The sequence below is a fragment of the Mus musculus genome, chromosome 18, assembly GCF_000001635.26.
Source record: "Mus musculus strain C57BL/6J chromosome 18, GRCm38.p6 C57BL/6J".
Classification (NCBI taxonomy): Eukaryota; Metazoa; Chordata; class Mammalia; order Rodentia; family Muridae; genus Mus; species Mus musculus.
In genome coordinates this window covers 68,300,014-68,327,590 of record NC_000084.6, presented here as the reverse complement: position 1 = coordinate 68,327,590, position 27,577 = coordinate 68,300,014, and the positions used below count along the sequence as shown (strand labels likewise).

At 41.3% G+C, this 27,577-nt stretch overlaps 2 protein-coding genes across 11 annotated transcripts in view; one reads left to right on the top strand and one right to left on the bottom strand.

Annotated features, from left to right (window-relative positions):
• Positions 1-2,738: 2,738 nt before the first annotated feature.
• Positions 2,739-27,358, bottom strand: Rnmt (RNA (guanine-7-) methyltransferase). 8 transcript variants are annotated; one of them, XM_011246991.3, is made up of 12 exons: positions 27,166-27,256; positions 22,473-22,593; positions 21,392-21,811; positions 19,804-19,945; positions 18,145-18,270; positions 15,871-15,983; positions 13,745-13,926; positions 13,439-13,603; positions 9,480-9,597; positions 8,372-8,473; positions 7,332-7,365; positions 2,739-6,273 (listed from the first exon to the last, which is right to left on the bottom strand). In XM_011246991.3, exons 3-12 carry the CDS (start codon positions 21,767-21,769, stop codon positions 6,236-6,238), a joined length of 1,398 nt encoding a protein of 465 aa, XP_011245293.1. In that variant the 5' UTR covers positions 21,770-21,811; positions 22,473-22,593; positions 27,166-27,256; the 3' UTR covers positions 2,739-6,235. The 8 variants fall into 8 exon arrangements, 7 of the variants coding, with proteins under 7 accessions (XP_011245293.1, XP_006526256.1, NP_001347931.1 ...); XM_006526193.4 differs by lacking the exon at positions 22,473-22,593 and adding an exon at positions 24,096-24,159 and having other exon boundaries at positions 27,166-27,228; NM_001361002.1 differs by lacking the exon at positions 22,473-22,593 and adding an exon at positions 24,096-24,159 and having other exon boundaries at positions 26,968-27,171.
• Positions 27,258-27,577, top strand: part of Fam210a (family with sequence similarity 210, member A) — a 40,159-nt gene continuing 39,839 nt past the window's right edge. The window contains exon 1 of one of the 3 annotated variants that reach the window (NM_153794.4): positions 27,258-27,517. The gene's annotated coding sequence lies outside the window, so the exon portion shown is untranslated. The remainder of the gene's footprint in view (positions 27,518-27,577) is intronic. The other 2 variants (XM_030250272.1, XM_006525524.4) reach the window with 2 other exon arrangements.

The following is a 27,577-nucleotide window of genomic DNA, read 5'->3' as shown; positions in this document are numbered from 1 at the left end:
AACACTGTATGTTCCTGTGTTCTACTCTCTCTCTTGAAATCCCAAGGCTTTCTAGCCTCCTGACTTCAACAGGTACTCTAATTTAGACACACATGTCTAAAGAAGGAAAGCTGGATCTACACGTGAAAAAGAGCATGCAGTGTTTCCTTCTGGACCTGAATTAGCTCACTCAGTATGCTTGCTTCCAGCTCCATCCATTTCCCTGCAAATTTTATTTTTTTCACTAAAGCTGAATAGTCTTCCACCAAAATAATACATCTTCATTATCTATTCACTAGTTGATAAGCATTGGGACAGTGTTTATTTCCTGGCTATTATAATTAGAGCAGCAACAAATGGTGAGGAAGAAACATCTCTGTATAAAATGTAACCGTTTGTGTATAGCCAGGAAGAGTACAATTAGGTCATACTACAGATCTACACTTAGTGCTGGGAAGTCATCCAGGCTAACATCCATAGTGGCTGCACCAATTTTTCACTCCCAAGAGTGAGTATTCCCTTTACCCGACATCCACACTGGTATCTGCACTCATTTGTTTTGGTTTAATAGTAGTCAATTCTGGCTGAGGTAAAATAAAATCTCAAGGTCGTCTTAACTAACTTTCATTTTTCTGATGGTTAAGGATGTTAAACATTTTAAGAAATTCTTACTTGCCACTCGTATTTTTAAGAACTTTGACAGGTTGTGTGTTTTCTTACTGTTTGGTTGTTTTATTAGTCTAGATATTGAATGTCAAATGCATAGCTGGTATTTTCCCCCAAACTCTGTAGGTTGCCTAGCCACTGTTGATAGAGTTCTTTACTGTACAAGTATTTCAGTTTCATGAGGTCCCATTTGTCAGCTGATTTGTCATCTTAATTTGTGTGCTACCAGGGCCTATTCAGCAAGTCCTTAGGTGCACCCATAAATTGGAGTGTATTCCCTATTTTCTCCTCTAACAGATTTAAGGTATCTTTGGTCCATTTGATGCTGAGTTTTGTGCAGGGGCAACAATGTAGTTTTATTCTTCTACATGTAGCTAGCCAGTTTGTCAACAATTGTTGAAGATGCTGCCTTTCTCCCCCAACTACTCTTTTGGACTCAAAAATAAAAACCGAGGTGCCTGTAAGATGGGCTTGTCTGGTTCTTCAGTCCTATCCGATTATCAATGTATATTTTTTTTGCCAGTAACACATTGTTTTGTTACTACAATGTTTCCTCCAGCAGTTGTTCAGGATTGCTTAACCATCTTGGGAGTCTGTGTGAGTATCCATATGGAATTTATGATTGTCTTTTCAATTGTTGGCGATTGTTAACTGTAGGTTGCTCTTGGCAGACATTCCCATATTATGCCTACAAATTCATGAGTATAGGCAGTTTTCCCATCTTCTGGCGTCAATTTTTTTAAAAGTTTTCACTGGTGAAAACTTTACTGGTCTACTGGTGTTCTACTTGTGTGACTAGGTTTATTCAATGTGGGCGAGGATGGAGGGGAGTAGCTATTTTGAGTAGAGCTGCTTTACTGACTTCTGTTTGTCATTATTTGCAATATAGTTTCCTGGTGGATTCTTGAGAATTTATGTATCGGATCATCTGCAAGTAAGACTATTTTGACTTCTCCCTTTCCTATCTGCATCTTTCTTACCTTCTCGTGGATTTTTTTTTTTTAACTACAATTTCAAGTACTATCTGGAATAGTAATACAAGGGATGAATTAGCTTTTTCTTGTTCCTGATTTTAGTAGGAATGTTTGAAGTTTTTCTCCACTTAGCATGCTGCCTGTGGTGTTATTTGCCTTATTATATTAAAGCTATGCTCCTTGTATTCCTGAATTTTCCACAACTTTTATAAGGGAGTATTAGATTTTCCCAGTGATCTTTTCTGCATCTAATGAGATGATCATGGGACTTATGCCTTTCAAGTCTATTTGTGTGCTGCATTACATCCGTTGACTTATGTATGTTGGACCACCCCTGATCTCTGGAAGTAAATTGATCAATCATAGTGGGTGTATTCTAAAATTTGGTTCACATTCTTTCCAGAAAGTTTGCATCTATGCTCATGAAGGAGCTAGCTTGCATTATAATTTTGTGTCTTTAGCTTAGTTTCATTCTGGCGTCATAAAAAGAACGTGGAGGTATAATTTCTTTCCTTGCTTCATGGGACAGTATAAGGAACACTGGTTTTAGTTGAGTTTCTGGTCAAGTTCTGTGGGATTTCAGTCTGGGCTTGGGCCTTTTGCTTTGGATGGGAGGTTTCTTAAATGTTTCAGTGTCATTTCTTGTGATGTATCTAACTTTAAAAAAAAAATCTCTTCTCGGTTTAACTTTAGTAGATCTTGTGCATTAAGAAATTCATTCATTTCTTTAAGCCTTTCCAATTTAGTAGAATATAGGTTTTGATACAACCCCTGGATTTTGCTGATGCCCCTTTTAATACCTCTTTATACCTCTAATTCTATTAATTTGGGTCTTTCCTTAGTGACACCTCCTCCAAGGCCACACCTCCAATTCTTCTCATCTACCAACTAGGGACCAAGTATTTAAACATATCTTTAAGCCTCCATTCTCACTCAAATCCCAGTTGACTTTATCAAGAACGCAGGGTAATTGCAGCTTCTGGGTAGCTGATAATGAATATGAATTGGTGCATGCGCTATGACTCTGGAATCTTATTCCTAGTAGGAAATGTGGATACCTACACAAAAACTCATTTCCTGGCTACCTGTGGTTCCCAAGCTAGAAATGAATCAAACCACCACTGTATAATGTTGTTTATTCATACACGGAATACTGTACAATCATGAGAATGAACAATGTACAGCTATTGAGAATAAGAGTCTCATGAACACTGCCGAGTGAAAGCCAAGGAACGTATTTTTTATTTTATTTCACATATTTCAAGCCAGATGAAATGGATTTTGCTTAAAAGTGGATGGTGGCTGTGGAAGAAATAGTAGGCAAAAGGGAACCTCTGGCTTCTGCATTCATGTATGTTCTGTCTGTGAAGAATCCCTGATCGCCTGTATAGATACAACACTTCAACAGAGTTTAAGCAAGCAAATTCACATAATGAGGCCTGCCTACTTAATTCACACTGAGACAGCATCTTCTCTTAAGAGGCTCTTTTGCACTGATAGATCCACACAATAAGGTTGGGGGAACACCATCACCTCTAGTGCATACATTTCACAAGTCCGGTTAGAGGACCAGGTCTCCACACCGTGAAGAATAATCTATCTCTATTCCTGCCAGGGTACCTTATGTACTAAAGCGCCTTACTCAGGAATTAATACATCTAAGTTAAGGGGCCTCAGTAAGTATCACTCAAAGCTGCAGGAACCACCTGTTACACCCTGAGAAGTGTGTGAACATACGACTTTAAGCCCACTACAGAGTAGAAGTTTCAACAGGGCTCTGTTTTTGAGAAATCTCTATCTTCTCTCTGCCACTCAGTTATCAGACAGGGTCCACTACTTATGAGTGACTCTACTTAGTCTTTGCTTGCTGTTAAGAGTCCCTAATGTGCTCAGGGGCACTGAAGTGGTGTGTGAGCCAGCTCTGACAGGCTTGCAGCTCTCTGTACAGGTTAGGTTACCAGAAGGATGGGGAGGGACAGACAACTCCTCAGCTTCTCTCCATCAACACTATACACTGGACTGTTCCCGAGTAAATTCTAGACCCAAACAAGTCCATGTTCTAGGTCCTACTGCTGTGCAGCTTTGTCCCCAAGCCAACTACCTCTAGTTCAAGTTGTGTCATTCCCAAAAATGGCCCACATGCTCTTCTTTTGATTTTTTATTTACGTGTAGGTATCTGCATGTATGTGCGGGTGCCAGCAAAGACTAAAGGAGAGTGCTGAAGTACCTTTAATTGGAGGTACAGGTAGTTCTAAGCCACTTGATATGTGTGTTGGGAACCAAACTAAAGTCCTCTGAAAGTTGCAAGCACTCTTAACCTGAGATCTCTGTCTCCAGCCCCTGATCTTCATTTGGAAACAACCTGAGCATACACTGTGTGACAGGCCTAGACGTATCTGAACAGCCCATCTGAACCATTTTCATCACTGAACCCAAGAGAAGGGACTCTTTCTGGATACTGCAATGAAAAGCCACACCTTTCTCATCAGGTACTACAAGTCATGACAAAATTAAACATTTAGGTTCCAAGAATGCTGGGCAAAGTCTTATTTGTTGAAACAATGGAAAAGACCACCTTCCCATTCTTGTCCTCAAGAATCCATCCTGAGTCACTGAACTTCTGCAAGGAGGGGTGGAGGGATGGACGTTCAACAGAGAGGAACACAAAAGGAAAAAGGCAGCTGCTTGAACTGTTTCTGTAGGGTGACATCATGGAAACTCTCCTATGTCTTTGACAGTAGGTATAATGACTAGAGCCCATCTCAGACCCAGGCCAGTTTTCTCTGAGTCCTCAGGGAAGGGCCCAAGACCTCCACATTTCTCTTCTTGCTGCTTGGGATAACCATCAATTATTCCACCCTTTGAAGAATTCTTCTCTCCTAAAAATGACCCATGGGATGGAATGGAAAGGGCAGAAAAAGACTAAAAATGACGTACCAACTGTTAACTAAGATCATGAATTGTGACGAAGCTTTCTCTACTACGCCACATCATCAAAATACTTTCTGGAACTTCCCCAGGAATAAAATGAGCCTGAATTTCTAAGAGCAAGAACATTCCTCCCCATCCACCCACAACCCACAACCCCCGCACCAGAACCAAATCTACCCTCTAAATACTAAGAACAGTGACTATATAAACTAGATTATAACTTTAATTTTTTTAAGTAATTATTTTTACTTTATATGTGTATTCTGCCTGCACATTATATGTATGTACTATGCACATGCCTGGTGCCCAGGGAGGCCAAAAGATGATGTCAGATCCCCTGGAACTAGAGTTACTGATGGTTGTAAGCTGTCATGTAGGTGCTGGGAACTGAACCTGGGTCTTCTCCACGCGCAGCCAGCACTCTGAACTACTGAGCCACCTCTCTGGCCCTGAGCCTATTTTAAAAGCAAGTACTATAGATTTTTACAGAAAGTAGCATCTTTGTAAATTGTCCTTTAAGTAAGTGATTTTTAAACAAATGTCTAATTATATTTGCTCTTAAGTTTCTTGATGTAAAGGCTGACAAGTTTCTTCAGTGTGGCCTCAGTTCTAGAAGACGGCTCTCTAACTGACAATGACAATCATGATGGCTGTGGGACAGCAAGTAAACCCTTGGAAGGCAGCCACGCCGACTACTACACCATTAACGTCTCAACAGTTAATGTCTGAAAGACAATTAGACAGCGGGGTCTGCCTTAGGGAGGGAGTCCCAGTGTTGTGAGACGGGCAGGAGCTGCATGTTGGGACCTGGAAGGATACAGCATTGGTGAGTGAGTTGTCTTATTGGTGAGGATTCATCTGAAATGCATCTCACTGTGCTGTTCCTACTGCACGTGCACACATCCATCGGAAAACATTATGGAACACAATTAGGACGTGGCATTTTCACAAAACCTTAAGGAAATCTAGCCATGGAATCACTGTCCAGTGAAGTTACTCGTACCTTAATCACAACCTCAGTAATTAGATATGCTAATTGCTACGGTAAGAAATTCTAAAGAGAACATCCAACCAGTCCACACTAACTCTGTGCTGCCATCTAAGTTCGTCTATAGAGTCTCAGAATTGCAGTGTATTAGCAAATAGTTATTTTATTGAAACACGGTCAAAATCTAGCCAGGTAGCTCTTAGGACAATCTAAAATCAAAATTTAATCTTATAACTTTAGCAATATATATTGAACACTTACATTCAAGTATACAGAACACAATCCATTAAATCTTGAAAAACACTGTAAGGAAACGTGAACGTTCCTCTGCCAATTCTAGCGACTGTCAAATCAGCTCTGTAAACACATTCACACATCCCAGCACTGGGGAGGTCAGCTGCTCACACATCACAGCACTGGGGAGGTCAGCTGCTCTGACATGCCTTGCTAGAGTTTTGACAGTAGAGGGGAACAATTACAACAGTACTTAAAAATAGATCTTCAAGACAACTCATCCCTATGTACACACATTATGCTAACCTGTCACAGACAGTAAGTGTCAAATTCATACACTGAAGTTTGTGGCAGCATCCTACACATTGAGAACTTACTATTAAAATAAACAAACAGCTGTCAAATGTTTCTGAGATGGTCTGCTCCACCTGGGAGGATGGAGTGCTGCTCTAAAGCAACGTGCTCACTGCTGCTTCTCAAAGGCAAAGACCAAGTAGATACCTAAAGAACAGAGAGAGACGTCAGCATCCAGTGACTCCTGGCATCAGGGCTATGTTCTCAGACGGCACCAAGGAAGGAAAGCATCATTCATTCTCTACGTTCTATGATTTCAGTGGTTTGGGGGTAGACATAGATCACTTAAGTATATTTAAAAACAAAATTCTACTCATCCATTTAACACCATTAGGAGCACTAGAAGCCAATTTCAGATACACAATTTGAAACTCAAAATAACTGACAGTCCAGATATCACCAAACACTCAGCAACAGTAGTAGTACTTCTCAGATTTTGCTAGTTTGAAGCTCTAACGTTCAACTTTCCATCCACCTTTCCCCTTTCCAGCACGTAAAATGTCTGGCAGAATTTGTTTGTTTCTCCTACTGAACTCTAGAAGGCAGACTTGTTTGCTTTTTAATCCCCCCAAGTCCTTTCATATTTCTTTTGTAAGTCAGTGTTCAATGTTTATTAAGTAGTATGTCTCTAACAGCAGAAACTGTGCTCAGATTCTCAAGGCACCCATATGAAAGATTAGAACCCTTTTATAGTAACATTAAGGATCTACGAACTAAATTCCTCTGCATCACACTTCTGTGGAAGCCCAGGACTTTGCACATCTGCCAGACTATGCATTCTCCTCTGAAGAAAGTAGATTCATGGCAGAATGCGTTTGTACACTTGTTTTCAAATACAGGCTCCATAAGAGCCCTCCTTACTCTGCTGTGTGTAATTCCTCTTCTATGTCCCCTTTCTGCTGTCAACATCTGAATGACCAATTAAGTACTATCCATGGAAGTACTGCATAAGCCAAAAAAATTTACAGAGGCAGCTGCTTACTAACAAGTATGTAGTGAAAACATGAAAGTATGTTCAATAACAGTCCACAGAATTTTTCTCGTCACTCTACAGATGTGCAAATGGAGATGTGTGTGTGTGTGACATGTTTCAATTTATCAGCATAAATAAAAAATGTATCAGAAAAACTCTATCATTTTCAAGTTTTAATGATCCCTTAAAACAGAGTCCCTGACATCATCAGTTAGCGGGATGATATACTCACTTGTAGCTTCCCATTCTGACTTACTTAAGGTTCCCTAGAATTACAAAAGAAAGAGAACTTCAGAGTCAATACAGAAGTAAATGTAAGCTTATTTCTTAATAGAGGATAGAGGCAGCAAGACCTCCTAAATTCACTGAAAGAACACACACTGCAAGCCGGGCGTGGTGGCGCACGCCTTTAATCCCAGCACTTGGGAGGCAGAGGCAGGTGGATTTCTGAGTTCGAGGCCAGCCTGGTCTACAGAGTGAGTTCCAGGACAGCCAGGGCTACACAGAGAAACCCTGTCTCAAAAGAAAAAAAAAAAAACAAAACCAAAACACACACACACTGCACACAAAACTATGATATACATAGCTAAGAACAGAGACTAAGATTAAAATGTTCTGAACAAAATAAGAAAACAAATTTCCTTATAGGAAGTTAATCTCACTGCCTAGTAGTAGTTGGGAAAGGGAGGTAAAAACTGAAACAAGTATCTATCTTAAACCTTTAATTTAGAAATGAGAAACCCAAGTGCCACTTTGCACAGGGTACTGACTTCATAAGATCGAGTTTCAGTTCTGGAGCCTAATGTAAATGTGAAGAAAGCTCTAAGATGTTAAGGGAAACGCCCGCAACCTTCCCTGGAACTGGTCTAGCTTGTCTTATCATCATATACTTAATTTTTTTAAAAACTGAGAACCTGCATGAAAAGCCAATACAACTAAAACCAGGCTACTTTCCCACCACCCATTTAAGTTCACAGAGCTCGGAATTCTGTCTCTGGAGCTCTGCGTTAGCAAAGACCTTTCGATCCAAGCCTGGGACTTTGCCCCCCACCTCACCCCCTTAGTGGCCTCATAAAAAGCTCTGTATGCCGCTCACTGAAATAAACACAGTTTATGCTCTACAGCATCAAAAGTCAGCACAACTAAGGGGAAACAGATTATGACTTGCCAAACTTGCAATCTAGCGAGCACAGATACTGTAAACAAGTGAAATAAGCTAAGTCTCCACACGGCACTTGCTCCTTTGTTCTGGCTGTCAACACTGGCACTTACCAGAGGTAACCTCACTTGGCTCTTCTTCAGGTACTCTGCTGCATGCGTGTAGTCACCCACCTTTTCAGAGGCAAGTTTAGAGTTCTCATGTGCAGGGTATTGCTATGGGAAAACGCAAATTCTAGTGAAGAGAGCGCACAGCAATTTTTAAGTTTAACAGAGTAAACACGGAAAACAATCCACTGCTTTGCTTCTTTCTCCGGTTGAGTGTGAGCACAGCAGATGTGATGGGCCTCAGGCCTGGAGCCCAGCGGGAGGAAGGGGAAGAGGACTGCTGCAAGTCTGAAGGCCATCTGCTCTACAAAATGAATTCCAGGCCAACTGGTACCACAGAATGAGACCTCGCCTCATAACAAACACAACAAAAGCAAAGAAAAACCAAAGAGTAAGAAAAGAATATTAATATTCTAAATAAAATAGACTGTCTTAAGTTTTGCAGGGTATGATTCTAGTAAGTTACAAGCACACTGATACTTTCTATCTATGTAATAAAAGGGAAAGGGGAAGCAAGCAATGACTGCAGTATCTCACTGCTTCACTGGGACAAGCAAGCAGTTAAGCAGCCCTGGCATATGACAAATTATTAAGGTGTCACCAGAGTCCTCACAGACTTGGCCTATGCACTTGCTCCCTCGGCCCAGCCAGGAGGGCGCTAAACTGCTGACCTAGTCATAAAAGAACTGTTGTAGACAGGGAGGTCTCAATTGTACCCAGAAGCATGCCTGTCCTGGCAGGGACACTGCTACGAGCAGACCTCTAATAGGCAGAGGCAGGAGTGCTGCGAATACAGCACCGGAGCCCAGATCGGACGGAGTCTCTCCAGGCCACAATGCCACAAAGTCTGAGGCTGAGAAACCTTAAAGTAGGACTGACTACGTGTGAAACAGAACTAGGTTAGAGTCCCACTCATTCGTGCACCCGTGTGTTTACTGACCATCCACTAGGGAAGTCTGTATCAGCCTCTGTCCGAGAAGGCAGAGCATCTACAGCAACCACAACCTGCAGAGTTCATCTCACTACGCAATGCCTGAAGAACTCTGGAAAACACCCAAAATACCAAACATATTCACCATGTTCTAGAATCTTTATACTTTGTCTGTATACTTACCTCCAGGGCCTGCATTCGTTTTAAGAGCATTTTGTTTTCATTGTTTTTAATCTTTTCTTCATAGAATTCCAAAAATGTTTTTTTGTAGATTAGTTTCATATTATACTTCTTTGCCATTCTGTCAAATAAGATTAATGGGAACACTTTCAGATGTTCGTAATTTATTTTATAGAAACGACTTCATCACATTTATGTGCACAAGTTGAGGGTACTGGTTCTCTTTCCATGATGTGGATCCCAGGGACTGAACTGGGGCCATCATGCTGGGCAGCAAGTGCCTTTCCCCACTGAGCCATCTTTCTGGTCCTTTCTCATACAGTTTCCTTTTGAAGTGACATCTGGGTTTAACTAAATTACTTATGTTAACAGAATACTCCAAATGAAGGGTAGGTAAGAGTTCTCAGCCTATGGAGAAAGAAGCATTCCTAATACCCTAAGCTGGCAGCCAGGTCTTCCTCCAGGGTGGCAAAGAACAATTCACAGAAGGGCAAACAGAGAGCTTTCGCTCTCTGCATCCCCACAGCTGCAAATGATGCAGCATCTTTCTTAAAATAGCTTCATCTCCTGCATTCTCTGGTAAGATAAATATTATATTTTTATCAAAAGAATATCTTGGGTGGCTTCTTGGCAGACTGTTTTACAGGTTTCTCTAAATGTTAAGGCTTTAAAGTTTGTTCCAGAATCTGTTTACTTCTCTCTATCAGATACATGGGATGCTGGAAGCTGTCTGGAATTCAACTTGTGATCACTGCTCACAGCCTGGATGTGTCAGACACTCTAACTTCTCCTCCTAAGGTTGAACCTCACAAGACTGCTTTCTGCCCATTTTCATCATGGCAGTGAACCCGTCTACCTTCTATAGTCTCTGTGGTCAATCCATCACAGAGCTCTCCTTCTCTTACCCATGTGTCTACCTCTTACCGTATCCACTCACTGTCATCCTGCACCATATGGCTATCTCCTGCTTCCGGTCCTACTACCCCCCTCAGTGAACTTTCCCAGGCATAGCCAGATTCAGCTTGCAAATATACAAAGGTCATATTACTACCCTCTTTAGTACCCATCACTTGTGGAAGATACTGCCTTCTCTTCACACCTGCCTTTTGGTTCAGCCTCACTAGTTTTCCTTCCTCTTCTTAGCTCAGCCTTTTTGTCGGGTTTTGTAGGAACAGCCAGCTTTCCTGTCTTTTACATCCATACTCCATGTGACTTAAAAGCTGTCCTTTCAGTTCCCTCCTGCCTCCTGTTAGCACTCCTGCATTTACTAAGTTTATGCAACCCTCAGCAACATGAACTAACCTGGAGATAATCACAGGTAGTGGGTAAAGGAAACCAAACATACAAGACAAGTCTTGAATAGGAGAAGGTTGAAGGGATGTCAGAGGCTCCTGGCACTGGGCTACTGCATAAGGCACACATAAGACTCTACGGTTATCTGAGCTAGCCCTTCTTGCATAGACGGTATGAACATACATACTTCTTTTATTAAGGAAACTCAATTATAATAAATCTCCAAGACAAGTCACTAGAAACAAAAGCAAGTTATACGCAAAAAAAGGGGAAAAATTCATTAAAAAGAACGAAATTTGTGCAATTCACGGGCTTTTCAATAAGTTAATTCCATTATTGTTTATTTTCTCAATTAAATGGCAAGAAGCTAAACCTCAACATTTTTTAGATTTAACATTTAGATCACCAAATGCTAACACAAATAAATACATTTTAAAAAATGATGTATTAGGCAGTAGCCATGCATTTTCCTGGTAAAACTATTGACCCACACTGTCCTTCCCTTGACTGAGCCCCAGATAGGAGGAACACAAGCAGGTTTTTCTGGTGTGTCTCCTCAGCTCCCCCACAATGTGAGCCACTCTCTTTGGTTCCCCCCCCCCCACCCACCCAAGTGACACACCACTGGTAAGGTCTCTTTTCCACTCTCCTCAACTCCAGGATTCAGCCCAGCACTGGCCTACACTTCTATTAGTGTTTGGATGCCTCAGCCACACCTGCATCTGTCCAGGGACCTCAGTGACGCAATCACACACATGGAATATAATTAATCTATTTAAAAAAAAAAAAAAACTATATTGGAATCAGCTGAGCATCACCAGACAAAAACCAAAATAAGTATTTAATTAACAGAAATTAACTACTTAACTACTTAATTAACAGAATTAAGTAGGCTGCTCCTACTTAAGCTGAAATCAACCAAGTTTAGTTAACACAAAGGGAGAAACAGATTCCCATGCAACATAGGTGGACTAGAAAAAGCTCTTATCAAACACACAAGCAACAAACTAACTCCAGATGACTAAGTCCCAACACAGAACACAACAGGAAAAAGCCAGGAGGGTGTGGGCAACACTAACTGGACTTAAATAACAACTGCAGCAACAGAAACACATGAATTTGTGAGGATGTGGGAGGAACCTGGGAAGAAGCAGATATGGGAGGGAGGGAGGGAGGGAGGGAGGGAGGGAGGGATGGATCTGATCAAAACTGCAATTCCTACATGAAATTCTCAAAAAAATTAATGACATGAAATTATATACTAAAGAATGAATCTATAACTTTCTAAGCTTATCATGTTCAAGCAATTTAAGTAGAAAATAATGCTATATTTGCTCAGCACTGAATAGTCTTTCACATTTTTTTTTTTTTGGTGTCTATTAAAGATGCTAACTCTGTTACACAGAATCATCAAGCTAACATAGGAAACAAATGAAAAAAAAAGAAAACTAATTTCTTCTTTTATGAAGTTAAAGGACAATCTCTTTCCAAACATTTTAAATACAAAGCACATTGATTTAAAAATTTAAAATTTTGTAAGCAGCATGGATCTGTAACAATGTGTGGTATGCTCATGTCCTGTTACTCGATTCTCTCTTGCCCTTCCTCCCTTTCTCCAGCTCTCTACTTTCTTCCCTTGTTTTGGGATAGTCTTACATTGTAGCCCAGGATAGCCTCAAACTCACAGTAGCCCTCCTATATGAGTGTCTTGAGCACAGAGCTGCGAGGCTGAGCCACGGCACCCGTCACAGGGTCTGACACTGCATTGACTCAGGAAGGCCCTGTGTTTACAGTGTTACAAGATGCCTGGGTCTAGACTACAGTACTCACCAGGCAAATCTAGGTGAGCAAAGCCCTCCTGCTTCCTCGGCTGTTTGTCTTCAAAAAGCACAAAGTGAAATTTCGCCATCTGTATGCAACCTCCATCTAAGTTGGCTTTTAGTATATTCTCCTGGCAGGGAAATCCTGCAGATTAAGGTATCTATCACAAAGTCTTGAAGCCACATGATACATCCAGTACCTTCAACTTTTCCTATGCTTGCAGCTCACCAGAATTCTCAAGAATCAATGTGCATGGGGGAATACACCATGGAGTCAGGACTCAACCTGTAGGAAGCTGGGCATGGTGGTGCATGCCTTTAAACCCAGCACTAGGGAGACAGAGGCAAGTAGCTCTCTTGTGAACCCAAGGCCAGCCAGGTCTACATAGCAAGTTACAAGACAGCCAAAGCTACATACAGTCTGAGACCCTGTACAGATAAGGAAAAGAAAAAGAAAAAAAAAAAAAAAAAAACAAAAGAAACAAAACAAAAAAACCAACCAACCAAACAAACAAACCAACCAACTAGGCTATTCCATGGGCAATTTCAAAGCTATACTGAAATACAAACTTTTGCTAATCTTTCAAAAGGAGGATCTTGGATTCATATACTCATCTTTACCTTACTAAAGCTGTGTTTGCTACTACCCGTAGGGTAGTTATCCCCTACCGTGATCAAAGCCGTTGGCTCCCTTCCCTTAGGAAAGTTATTTAAAGAGAACACCAATTCTGCAGCTAAGGCTTTTTCTTCAGGTTGCATTTAAAATACAATATGAACAGCAATATGAATTTTGCCCCCTTAGGACAGGGATGAGGGGAAAGAAAAAGTAGCAGGTCAAGACATTCTTACTCAGTTAGCAATGGAAAATAGACCAAGAATTCAGGGACATCCACAACACCTTCCAAGTTAAAGTCATATTTGCAGCCAAATAAAGGATAATTTCCTTTCTTCTGGAATTTCACAGTGTATATTTCATTTCCAAATGATTCTGTTTCTGAAGCTTCAAGGCGTCTTCTATTGGGTTATTCCACCACCAAAATAAAAGAATTATGGTTAATATTTTTCATCCTGTCAATCATATCATGCATGCGAAAAAGCACATGATACAATTTTAAAAGGTACCTGACCAATGTCAACTGGATTCAAGTTACTTACATCAGTTCAAAGCTATTGGGAGTGGTGCCAATAAAATAGCCGCCAGGGTTAAGCCTCCCGCAGGCATTTCTAAGCATCGTATCCGCCTGCACCTGGGACTCAAAGGAGTAATGGCAAGCAAACTGGCAGCTGCAGACATCAAAGTACATTTCTGGGTCACGGAATTTTTCAACCAAAAGTTCCTGTAACAAATGTAAATGGGTTAGTATTTTAAACTAATTACAACATAGATTAAAAGTTTTTAGTAAGTTACTAGAATTTAGGGCTCTTAAAGTAGCTGTTCCCTGACAGGTAATCAATAGTTCTCGCCAATCTTTGATTTATTCTTTGTCATGTATATATTATAGCAAGGACCACTTCATAAAAGCATTCTTTCTTACCCTGACCTAAACATCTACAGGTCTGGGTAGATAGCGCAAGTGAAAGTGAGAGGCAGACGCAGTGTGCAGAGCTCCCTGGCCAGCCTCAAGAAACCCTGTCCCAGGGAAGAGGAACAATACCCAATATTCACCAATACCCACCCATCTACTCAGCACAAACATAAAATAATCAAGATTTTGATTTTCATGGTGACCTTTAAAAAGTGGGGAATTCTGAAATCATGCTAAAATATGTCAGGCCAGAGAGATGACTCAGTAGGTAAAGTGTTAGGTCCTGCAAGCCTGCAAGCCTGAGTTTGTGGCCTTGGGAGACATGTAACTCAGGGCACAGCAGGATGTGTCAGGAGCCTGACCATTCTTATGGTGAGACGAGGTGGACACAGGGGAATCCTCTCAAAACTCACAAACCTGAGGTCTAAAGGACAGGAACAAACAAGAAAGGTTTTCCCTTCAAACAAAGTGGAAGGTGAAAACGAAGCTGGAGACCCCTGACTTGCCATGGAAGCTGTGTCACGGATGTACCACCCCCAAACACACTATACGCACGTTAAATAAATAAATAAAAATGTTGCCTAACATTTCAGTTGGTCTTGAGAGCTAAAATAAACTGACATTCAACAGTCACTTGGGTCATTCAACCCTTGGCATCCAAAAGAACCAGTACTTAAGTTTTCACCTGTTAAGCAGCACACACATTTCTCACCCCCGTTTTCAAGGCTGCAAGCAATATATGACTGACTAGACAGGTACTATTTAAAAGCTCTTAAATACTTAAAGAAGATTACTGCAGTTGAGAATCTCAGAGGAACAATGGAAGGTGAAAAGCACACAGTGGTTCTGATCTGACAGGAAGCCGTCCTTATAAACTACAAGGTGAACAAACATGCATTTAAGTCCAGGTCTATTGTGAAATAAAGCAGCCATTCATATCCTCAGGCTCTGGGACAGGGAAGTCAACCAATGATGGATTCAAGATAAGAGGAAAATGTATTGTTTAAATGAATATGTAGACAATTTTGACACTTATTTCCTAAACAGTGTGACGACTAGTTACACAGCATCTTCACTATATTCAGTACCATACTAAAATCATCTAAACAGGCTTTTAAAGTACATATAACTATGTGTATAGTTACCCACAAATATATGCCATTTTATATAAGGGACTTTGAACTTCTGTAGACTCTGGGACTTTAGGGATACCAAGGGATTTATGAATCTTTAAATAGTACCTGTCTAGTTAGTCATATATTGCTTGCAGCCTTGAAAACGAGGATGAAAACAAATCTTGCCCAAATCAAAAAGCAAAAGAGACTTCAAGATACCCATTTATTAAAAGTAAAACTTGTCTAAAAGTATCCAAGGATTTATTATAACAGAATTTGTAATAAATTGAAAATGCATGCCCTAGGATTTTTAATGTTTGTTTCAAATCACAATTTAACAAATGGATCAGTCTTAAAAATGGGAGCTGCAGCAGGTGTGAGAGCCTGCACTTGATCCTGGCACTGTAAAAAGAAAGCATGAGGCTGGAGGGATGGCTTGCTGCTCGTTGTAGAGGACACAGGTTGGATTCCTAGAACCCACTTGGCAGCTTAAAACTGTCCTTAGTTCCAGTTCCAATTCCGATACCCTCATCCGGCCTCCATCGCTACCAGGCATGCATGTGGTGCACACTAACACAAATGCAGGCAAACACTGATATACATAAACATAAACATAAAAATTAAAACTAAAAATCTGTACCTTTGAACAGTCAGCAGTTATAAATTCTGCACTAAAAATATGCTCATTATCGCGACGACATCTCATGTCTTCGTAACGCTGTTGACATTGTTTCATAGAAATATCAGCGATATCTGGCAGGGTAAAAGGAGGAAATGTCAACACGGACTAGCAACTCAGCTGCAACACCGTGGCCTGAGACCCAGGCATAAGATAAGGGAAAGGATGCAGGGGTCTTTCCCTTCCTTTAAATGAAGACCTTGTTTCCTTTTCCTTTGCTCATGTAAATGTTCAACTACATTCCATATAGAATAAGCAGTTTCCCCGTCCCCGTAGAGCTTCCTTGGTAGTACTTATGCAAGCCAAGGCTAAGATGATCAGTTTTATCATCACTATGTGTGTGGAAGTCAAAGGACAGCTTTCAGGAATTGGGTCTTTCCCTCCATCACGGGTTCTGAGAATTTATCAGGCTCACACAGCAAGAGCTTTTACGAACCGAGCCAGGTTTTAAATATTCATTCAAGTATGAGGCAGAAAACTCAGATTCCAACTTGAACTGTAAAAGCTAACAACATCTATCAGCTCATTTTGTGAAATATCAAGTCATTGTTTTCATACTGAAATGCACCTGTTCTCCTTGCTGTGACATTTGCACTTGGGACAGGAAAGCAATGACAGGTAAAGTCATACATGCAGAGCAGTGGCACCAAATGGTACTGTGGAGTGTCCTGAGTTCTTCACTACCATACACCAGCGGGGAAAGCCAGTGTTCACTTAGAACGTCCTCCCTAAAACAGGAGAAGCTCGACCTTGGCTCTGATTCCCATCTCTGAGCATCACCATGGGGATGAGCTGTCTTTTCCTGTCACTAGCAGCACCCAGCACATCTCGGGTTGTGAGCTGACATTGCAGTGTGTTTAAAAAGAGTTACTTGAGCTTCAAAGAATGGCTCTTGAACTCTACCACACATGTATTATTGAAGATGCACAGGGTCATTTCAAGGGACACAATGGATAGTGCTTATTGCCAGAGATAAAATTTGACTTTCAAAAAAAAAAAATCACAATTCTGAGGAAAAAAAAATTTCTATCAACCACCTTTGTGATTGGTGATAATATTACGAAAATGTGATTTCTTGGTGTGAGTCACAAGATAACTTCAGCAAACAGTACTTTCCGGGTATTCTGAAACCATTCTGAAAATATAAGACAGCCCAATGGGTCTGAAAGTAAGGGACTATGCAGTGCTTGCCAGGAGGTCCCACATCTAATCCCCTTACAGATCCCACACCTAATTCCCCTTACAGAATTACTGGCTGCCTGACTTCTCCCCAAAGATGAAGCTACAATTATCTGAGAAAGGCTAACACCACCTTTCATTTACAGCCACTTATTCACCAAAATAACAAAATGGCCTGGTAAATGTAGAGACATTTCTCAAAGTCTACTTGCCAGAATTCCCATTAAACTTTATTTGTATAAATTAAAAATCTCAGCCTACGGCGGATTTCTGAGTTCGACGCCAGCCTGGTGTACAAAGTGAGTTCCAGGACAGCCAGGTTTCGAGAAACCCTGTCTCAAAAAACAAAAAAAACAAAAACAAAAAAAAAACAGAACAAAAAAAAAACCAAAACAACAAAAAAAATCTCAGCCTCAATTTCTAACACGCTCAAGAATCAACAGCTTTAGCCACACACATAAATTTATGAATTCTCAGTAATTGTTTTAGTATATATGGCTCATCAAACAAGAAAAATTAAGAAAACTACTGACTTGGGTACTTTTGGAGGCAATGCTGTTTTACATCCTGCGATCCATCAAACAGAAAGAAGGTGATACCCAATAGGAACAATAACGTAATAGTAACAATACGCCCTTTCTTTAGGGAAGGTCAAGTTAACATTAACTGTATTACAAAACCACCAGAAAAGCCTTAACTCATTTTTCACCTATCACATGCATGGTCTAAGGAGAGAAGGTGCCTTCAGACATCTTAGCATCATATTAGCAAAGCGGCCCCTTTAACTTCCCATTCACCTGGCTGACCACAGTAATTCTTATCTTTAAGATGTGTTATTTGCTTACCTACCATTCCTCTCACTGCATCCGTGCTTGTGTGTGTGAACAGGGAGAGACTGTGCACAAGCAAGCCCTTGCTCCTCCTCCTTCATGTGGGCTCTGGGGATTGAACTCAGGTGCTCAGACCTGCATGGCACGTGCTTGTACCCACCGAGCCATTACATTACACTGGCCCCCATGTAAAAACAGCTCTTTACATTGTCAGTATCTGTCTTACCAGCACACACTAGCCTGCTAATTCTCCCCTTCCTCCACTTGAGCAAATCTCCACCTTTTCCACATCCCAGGTCCAAAACAGTGATGTCACGGGTTTTTCTTTGTCGTACCTTTTCTAAAATTTCCCCTAGAAGAGAGAAATCAATCATAACACATTTTCTCTATTTTTACCACAGCAGCTTCTTTAAAACCTACTAACTTCTGTCTGACAACTCCTATGGACTATACCACACTAATGTGTACTTAATATAAGTTGGTGCTCTCCAAAATCTAACAAAGAGGAAGTAACTTGATCCCTTATTAGTAAAGAGTTCACATGTCCTTTTACAAGGTTAGAATGATTTCTTGAAGGATAAGTAGGTGATATTAACTCCTAATTTAAAAAAAAAAAAAGCTGTAACATGTGTGATAAGAGAAAAACTCTCGCTTCCCATAGCTCCAGTGTGTCCCTGTGACACACTTTATGGAACAACAACAGTAGATGCTTCTTGTTCTTTTCAATCAGCCTTAAGACCTAGTCAAAAACTGCCTCAAGCCTCCCCTCAGACAGGCAGAAGCCAAACAGTTTAACGGGCTTATTAATAATAGTTTGACATAAATGAGGTATTCAGCCGTACTTGATACACTAGTGAATCTGTCCCCTATTTTGTTACTGTTTAATACTTTATAATTTGTATGGATACTATTTGGGTGGCTAAATATTCGCTACCAATATTTCTGCCTTTCAATATAGATATGAAAGTAGCTTTCATCGAAGCATAGGTGTCCCATATTTAAGTTTCTGTCATGAGTCTTAATACTTATTCACCAAAACAACAAAATGATGTGTGACATGCAGAAGCACTTGCAGAATTCCTATTAAACTTTATTCATATGAATTACAATCAGACAAAAAGGAATAAACAACAAAAACCCTCCACTATAAAAAAACCTTAAGATATACCCTTAAAATTTCTCTAAACTTACAGACAAGTCTGATTTCACTAGCAGAGAAAGCAATAATTACATTCTAAATCCTATTTTCTCTACTCATTTCCATTTTAATTTTAAAGGTGAGTTTTCATAGAGAAAACATTAGTTCCAAAACTGTCTGTCCTTATCAGTCCTCAAAGGTAAACATTTTCCTCAAGAAATCATAGAAGACAGACAGACAGACAGACAAGCTCTGTGACCAACACCAACTCCGGGAAAGCACACAGGTAGAGTCCTAACGCTGTCCTTTTCTTGACATAATAAAAACTCAATGCTCAATCCAACATGCACATCGCTAAAACTATTATGTAATAGCCTTGAGTTGTTACTAAAAGTATAAAGGCATTTCACTGCCACGTGAAAGGCTGTTAAGTCAATAGCAACTAAACATTATAAATGCCCCATACAATGAACTAAAAACAAATAGTAAAACAATTTCTCCCAAGGGAATACTTCTGGCTTTCTAGCGTTTTAAAACCGAAGTGTGACAACAAAGGGAAGAGTCAATGATGGTGTTCAAAGCCTGACATATGATTAAAACTGGGAGAGAGGACCCAAAGCAGGACATGGGCTGTGGCTACAGTGTAGCTGCCCAGCACTTTCAATGTGTGCACCCTTAGGTGCGGTGAAAAGCGATGTACCCCAATAAAAATTTATCTCCCAACTAAAGGGCAAAAACCGGTCGTACCAATCAGAATACTTTTAATCCAATTATTGAAGTTTCTTAGGTAAAAAATGCGACTTTGACTACGCTTCGCCAGGCCAACTTCCTGAAGCTCATTATAGTGGGCAGCCACGGCTGAGCTGTGTCCTTCCTCCAGCTTCTGCAACTGCAAGGAACAGAATTAGGGGTTAGAGCACAATCTGGAAGGGAAGGAAAAGCCTCAGCTCGCCTGACTTCCGTTACAGACCAAGCACGCACAACTCAGGCGCAACGGCTGGACCCACCGCAATAATGAAGGACTGCCCTGATTCTTTATAAAACGAATCCCCAGCTCCCCAGTTTAAGGTCCAGACTGCGACCCTCACCCGTATCATTTACGACTAAATGTTTTAAGAAACTGCTTCACAGTTTCGATTTATTCAACTCAATAGACAGTCAATGGATGAGCTTCTAAAGGGAGTGAAAGAAATAAGCCGCTACATTTTAGGATCAGTGGGGAATTACTGTTATGATGCATAATGCAGACATAGGGGAGTTAGCATTTAGTAGGCTACACTCAGTATCAGTGAGTTTTATTAAACATTATTAATCTATTGAAACATGCCCGCTTCGGCAGTACATACACTACTCTAACGAAATGATTTTCAATCTGCATTTAGTAAAATCCTAAGCATTCTATAAAAATTCCACAGTAGGTAGGTAAATGCCTTCACCCTCTGCCATCTTTTTCAAAGCATCTAATTAATTCTTTATTTTATATATCAACTTTAAGACAGGACTTCCAAGTTTACCAACTAAGATTACCTTTTTACAAGGACACTATTGGTGAGAGCCTGGCCTGCTACTTTCTCTTTCAGACCTGGTAACAAAGTGTTACTAACTTGCCAAGTATTCTTTCTTTCCAATCCCAGATTCAGCCTCAGTATCCGTTCCAGCATTGCAAATGTGTATTATACCTTGCTGCCCATCAGCCTTTTGCATCAACTTAACCAAAATTATGATAAATGACTACATAAACCAGACTGGAAGCTGGAAAAGTTTATGCTTTAGCACATTCGTAGAGGAGAATAAAGCTGAGCACAGCTTGGCGGTTATTACTTTAAGTGATCATCTGTCTACCTGAGACACCCAATAAAAAAGGACAAATAGTACACCAACTGGGCCACGTACTATCTTTAAAAACAAATGAGTAGGGGTTGGAGAGATGGCTCGGCAGGTGAGAGCACTGACTGCTCCTTCAGAGGTCCTGAGTTCAATTCCCAGCAACCACATGGTGGCTCACAACCATCTGTAAAGGGATGTGTGTCTAAAGACAGCTACAGTATACTCATGTAAAATAAATAAATCTTAAAAAAAAAAACCAATTTACTAAAAAGCAAACTATAGAAACTAGCTTTCAAGGTTCTGATCAAACAAGAGTTTCAAAAGAATATGAAAATTATCCCAGCACAAGGTTCACCTTAATAAAATGTTGAGCCTATTGTACTTTAAGATTATACTTATTTAAAAGCAAAACATTCCTAAACTGTTTAAATATATCTGTAATTTCTCTGCAGCTGCTCCATACTCCTAGTTATGCACAGTGAATTAAGAAGAAAATACTGCAGTGTACCTTCTGCGGTACCTCATCGTCCTGAGGCTGCAGTTTTCTCTTGGTCTGGTTAAGCCTACCAAGGGAAGGCTCATCTTCCGACACATCACCTCTTTCCAGTTTGCTTCTCTTTGCCGAACCTCCATCATCCTCAGAGTGCTTTTCCTCTAAGATGATTTCAACATCAAGTTTCCTTTTCTTGGATGGAGAATCTTGCACATAACTCGAATTTTGCTCTACAAGATCCTCCCCAAACTCCTTCTGCATTTTTGGCTGATCTACTTGCTGGCATGGAGGAGTATTTTCTGGAAGCCTCTGCCCAGAGGCAGCAGCGGGCTCATTACCACCTGGAGGGGACTCTGGGTCAGAAGCGACTGACGCTTTCGCGGAACCTTCCATTTCTCGTTACTTGAACTGACAGCAAAACCTCATCAATCGACACTGGAATAGTCAAAAAATAAAGTATCATTTACACATTTACACATACTAATGCTAAGACTCTAAAAATAATCTCAGTCCTGCAGACACATCTAGTCTTTACCCCACAACACTTACGGCCATTCACTATAGACAGGAATGGAACCCAACACAAATATCATAAACTGAACAGTACAGTTCTCGAGTATGAGCTTTGTAATAATATTGCTTCATAATGTCAAAAGGCTGTACACACCAGGACTAAAACAATGATTATATATGCATTACATATGAAGCTATAAATATGCAGTAGTATTAATTAGGATGCCTCCAAACATCTACAATTTTATTTATATAGACAGTATGTACATTTAAAAAGACAAATGAAGTCAAAATACACAAATACAGGTTTGGCATCTAAGATCTAAAATTCTTGGAGTAGCCATCAAATATACACGCCATTACCAAGCAGTTTTGCTCAATCAAGAATTAAACACAGGTACTATTCCTTCTAAGCTATGTGTATTAATTTTTATAAACATAAATTTGTTAGAATATACTTATTAAATAATTGGGACTAAATTATTGAATTAATAGAACCATTAAGGCATTGCTTTGGTTTGGAAATTATTTGAATATGAAATTATTTCCTCACAGGCTTGGGTGTCAAATGCATGGTTCCCACCTGTTGGTGCTATTTTGGGAGATTCTGGAAATCTGAGAACATGGGGACTAGTGTCACAGAAGAGATACCATTGAAGGTTATGGCCATCCTTGGTAACTTCCCCTCTGCCTCCTGTCCATCCCTAGGAAACAAAGTTCCTTAGTCGCACGCTACTGTTGTCATGGTATTCTGCCAAGTGCAAGGAGCCAAACAATCACAGTCTGAAGCCAGAGCAATCCTTCATCTTTTCAATTGCTTTCTCTGGCATCTGGCCAAAGTGATGCAAAACTAAGACTAGTAGCAGGGAGGTGGGTTACCATACGGTGACTGCCCGGCAACGTTGTGCAGACACCTTCGGAACACGATTCTGAAGCAATGTGAGTGTGTAGGCTAGCATGTTGTGACACAGCAATACTATCACACTTAATGTTTCTGCTCTTGATTCTCACCGTAAAGCAGGTAAGGTGTGGCTACTGATAACCATATTACAGTCTGAGCGTGGTCGCAGGTGCCTTTAATCCCAGCACTTGGCTGGCCAAGATCAAGGGATCTCTGTGAGTTGGAACCAGGTTGACAGTGCTCTATGCCAGCTAAGGCTACCCAGTAAGAATCCATCTCAAAAGCAAAAACAACAAAAAACCAAAAGCTTGAATGTGGTCATTTCTTCTACTAGATTAACTAGTGTGTCAGCTTTCAACTCAGCCTATAACAAAGTTTCACCGCAGAGATAAATCTTTAGTAGAGTATAACATGAACTGCCTGCAGTCCAATTCCCCAAAGCATTCTTGTTCCCACCCGAGACCTCTTAAACCTGGCCTCACTGACTGCACTCCTGTTGCCACTCTAATCTTCCGAATTACCATGTAATTTTCTTTTTGCCTTACAGGGTCTCATAGCAAAGGGCCTGCCTTGAGTGTCAGGAAATGTTAACATTAGACTTGTGAACAGCAAGCACTAAACTGCTAACTCTGAGGACTGAAAGCGGGCTCTGTGAATTCGATTATCAAATGGTCACAGATCTTTGGGGCTGGAGCAAAGCGTTACTGTGTGGGGAAACCCGGCACCAGTCCGTGGTGAGCGCTTGCTTGGTTTTCAGCTAGAAGCACTATGTTGGGAGCTCCCAGAGACTTGAGGAGGTAAAGGCTGTTTGGGGGTAAGTATGTCAAGTATACGTGGTTGCCAGTAATTCCTTGACTACCATGAGGTAAACTGTCTCCTCCAGAATAATATTCAGCCTGATCCCAGGGCCCAACCCCCCAAACCAAGTAGCACAGCCTGAACTCTCCTAAATTATGCACCACGCTTTTCTAGTAAGCTGCCCCCTTAGATATTTTGACTACAAATAATACAGGACGTCAAGACGTTGAAATCCTTATTTCTTTTTTTTTTTAAAGATTTATTTATTATTATATCTAAGTACACTGTAGCTGTCCTCACACCAGAAGAGGGCATCAGATCTCATGACGGATGGTTGTGAGCCACCATGTGGTTGCTGGGATTTGAACTCAGGACCTTCCGAAGAGCAGTCAGTGCTCTTAACCACTGAGCCATCTCTCCAGCCCGAAATCCTTATTTCATAATGAACCCTGTAACTACACAGAAAGCGAAGAGTGGAAATAGCTTTAGAACAGCTTGAAGACTCACCTTTAAAATCGCTTTCAAATATATTCTGGGGCACATGTGTAAATTGGGAGGAAAAAGAAGTAATCTGTAGGAAGGAATTGTAATGGCCTATGTATTCAGTCATTCAATTAATTTGCCAACCTACTACAAAAAAAATGCATGTGAACTATCTCCATTAAATTTATAACAAATATTTCTACTAAAATATCAAGCTGTGTTACTGAAATATATGGTAAATGGAAATCAAAGTCAAAACAATAAGAAACCCTGAGTCCCAAAAGTAATAAAGACATGTGGTGGTTTGAACGAGAACAAGCCCCATTGGCTAATATATTTGAATACTTGCTCTCAATTGGTGCTAGAGTCTGGGCAGGATTAGAGGTGTGGCCTGGGTGGAGGTGTGTCGCGTGGGTAGGTTTTGAAGTTTTCTAAAGGCCAGTTTATTCACAGCTAGCTCACTGCCTTGTGCTTGTAAATCAAGACATACTCTCAGCTACCGCTCTAGAACCATGCATGCCACAGGCCGGCCGGCCGGCCGGCCGGCCTGCCTACCAACCACGTTCCCTGCCAGCTGGCCTGCCTACCAACCACGTTCCCTGCCGGCCGGCCGGCCTACCAACCACGTTCCCTGACATTGATGCTCACAGACTCTAACCCACTGAAACTATAATCCCCAGATAAAAATCTTCTAAAAGTCCCCTTGGTCATGGTGTCTTATCACAGCAATAGAAAGAAAAGTAACTAAGACAAAAGTTTAAATTACTTGTAAAGACATTTTGCATAAAGAAAAGATGAAATTATTTGTATGAACAAGTTAAAAACAAGTCACTGGGAACTGATAAGGATTGCAGGGGACATTAGCTTTCACTAACCAATAATCAAAGCAAAAACACAAACAAACTAACCAAAACAAACAAGAACAACAACAACAAAAACCCCAAAATGTGTCACACAGGAACAACTGAGTAAAAGAACAAAGAAAACAAAATCAATTAGGAAAAGAATTTACAGAGTAACTACTATAAATCAGTATCAAGGAAAACTGACCAAAGAGTTAGGAAAACTCTTACATCCCCTCTGCCATTTAATGCCTGGAAGAAACTTAGTTTTATCATCAAAAAAACATGTGAAATAGTATCCTTAGCTGTAACTATTGCCTAAAATAAGTACTGGTGTTTAAGGTGAATTTTATTCATGGTCTATACTTTCACAGATTGGCTGTCATAAAATGCATTCAATACCATAAAATGATTAAGAATGTCTAGAATCCAATGTCACATGGCTCCATGATGGAGCCCTTTACCTGATACACAGGGATGCAATGGCTCTCACCTCAAGGGGAATAGGAGATAGTTTATTCTCGAGCCAAATTTCGTGACAATGACTAAGGGACTCAGATTCAGGTTACTAAAATTCCATGTTCTAACACAGTAACCATTCCAGTAAGTTATATAGTTGCAGAAGAAAGAAGTCATAAATCCAGACACTTCTCAAATACATTGGTGGAAGCATCAGGTAGGTGGGTCACAGAAAGGCAAGCAAATCTCAGCTACAGGAACCAGATGCTATCTGACAGAATCCTTTACCTTTTATTAGTTGGTCAGAACCAGGGATCTGTTTGTACATTCTAAAGGATTTACCTAATGGTCACACAAATGTCAGGTCACGTAAAGAGCAAAATAAATGACAAGGGGACTAAAGATGGACCAAGATAATCAGAATCTGGACTTGCAACACTCCACCTTATCCAAATCACTCAAGTTCCAAAGACCACCAAGATTCTAAAAATCAATCAATAGCTCTGGGGTCCCAGCTTCCTTCCAGGAATTCTTGTTCACAAGGGCACACTCTAGCTCTGAGTTTGATCCCTAGCTTCGCATCAACACCTACAATAATAAAACTATCAGCAATGGTATTGAAAATACTTAAAGAGAGATGAGTTGATGGAACAATGCAGAAGGAAATTTATGGTAATAAGTAGAGTGACAGGGAGTTCGTTGTTTGTACCTGCAATCACACTGTAACTTGACTCACAGTAATCAAGATATTCTAAAGGGATACCCAAATCTCTTGAGCTGTTAAATTGTTGAAACAATGAACACCAAAATAAGGGAAGTAGAGTGGGAGGGGAGAGGGAGAGGGAGGGAAGGAGAGAAGGAAGTGGGGGGAGAGGAAAAAATGAATATTCCCCTAGGAACTTTATGCTGAGAGACGGGAAAGGAGCAAGCCAAAAGGCGTAGTGAGACCACCTTACAAGAAACAACGGAAGCCCAGGCAAAGACGGGTAATTGAAGGCAGGACCACACTTTGGCCAGGTTGCATTCTTCTTGCCTTCTAGTTAAACCTCACCCTCATTTCAAGACCCACAAAGATGGAAGGGTTACTGGATGGCTATGTCTGCACCACCTCCCAATTTCACATAGAGTGAAATCTCCTTTTCCTGCTTTTCATTATGAATTCGTCTCTTTTTACTGGCTGACTGGGGTGGCGGAAGTGTGCTTGATGGGGTAAGCACAGGCCAGGACCGCTCCATAAGTTCAGTAGCGACTCAAGTAAATCATTTTTCCTGCTCATCTCTGTTTGTGGCTGCTAGCTCATGGTCAGGCATGATCTCACGGACCACCTTGACTGTCTACAGCGGGGTGCAAGCCAATGAAACGGAAAGGGGAAAGCATCTCTCCGACTAAGTTCATCGGTTCCCATCCCGGGCCCAGCCTTTTGCCCAACCTTTGGGTCAGGGTCCTACGGCAGTGCCCCAGACAGAACAAACCCTCTCTGGCTCCCAACATGTCTCCGGCCCATCCCTCATCACAGCCCTTCGGCCCTAGCAGAAAGAAGCACAGGATCTTGTCCTCCCTGGGCTACTGTGGTCTGGAGGAGCAACAGCACCCACCGTCTCAAGACAAGCAGTATCCACACTGCTTCCGGCTATGGGCACAATAAATCCCACCAAGCAAGGACCGGAGGCAGGAGGCTAACGAGTAACGATCCCAGCCAGGAGTCCCGGCGTTCAGGCTATCTCTGCTCTTAAATACACAAGATTTAAGACAAAGAGGCAAGGAAAGGCCAGAACGCCGAACGCCACACTCACCCACACAGTCATCCACGATTCTGTTTGCGGAAACGCCGGCCGGAGCCACGCGTGCCTTGTTACGTCACTTCCGGGGAGTGCGCCCGGGACTTAGTCAATTCCAAGGCCAGACTGGGAGCGTGGCTTCCTCCGCGTTGGAACTACGAGTCCCATGGTTCCCCGCGCGGCGGCGTGCCTCTAGCCCTGCGAGCGGGCACGGAGGGTCGGAGCACGTTGCTAGTGGGCGCGGCTGGCCCTGGGTGGTGGAGGCCTAGTGTTTGCTCGTCCTCCGCTCGGCCGGGTGGCCCTGCCGAGGCAGTTCCTCACGGCCCGTGCGGCGGGAATCCGTGGAGACGTCCCCACATCCTGAGAGGTAGCCTGGGTCCTTGTTTGCTGTGGGGCTTCGGGAGGGGACCGGAGGGCACCTTCACCG

Excerpts from the sequence above, each read along its gene's own strand:
- Rnmt (XM_011246991.3), bottom strand. The coding sequence starts at position 21,769 with ATGGAAGGTTCCGCGAAAGCGTCAGTCGCTTCTGACCCAGAGTCCCCT. Across the intron at positions 15,984-18,144 it reads TAGCAGGCTAGTGTGTGCTG|ATATCGCTGATATTTCTATG; the intron begins GTAAGACAGATA and ends TTACCCTGCCAG. Across the intron at positions 13,927-15,870 it reads TAACTGCTGACTGTTCAAAG|GAACTTTTGGTTGAAAAATT; the intron begins GTACAGATTTTT and ends CATTTGTTACAG.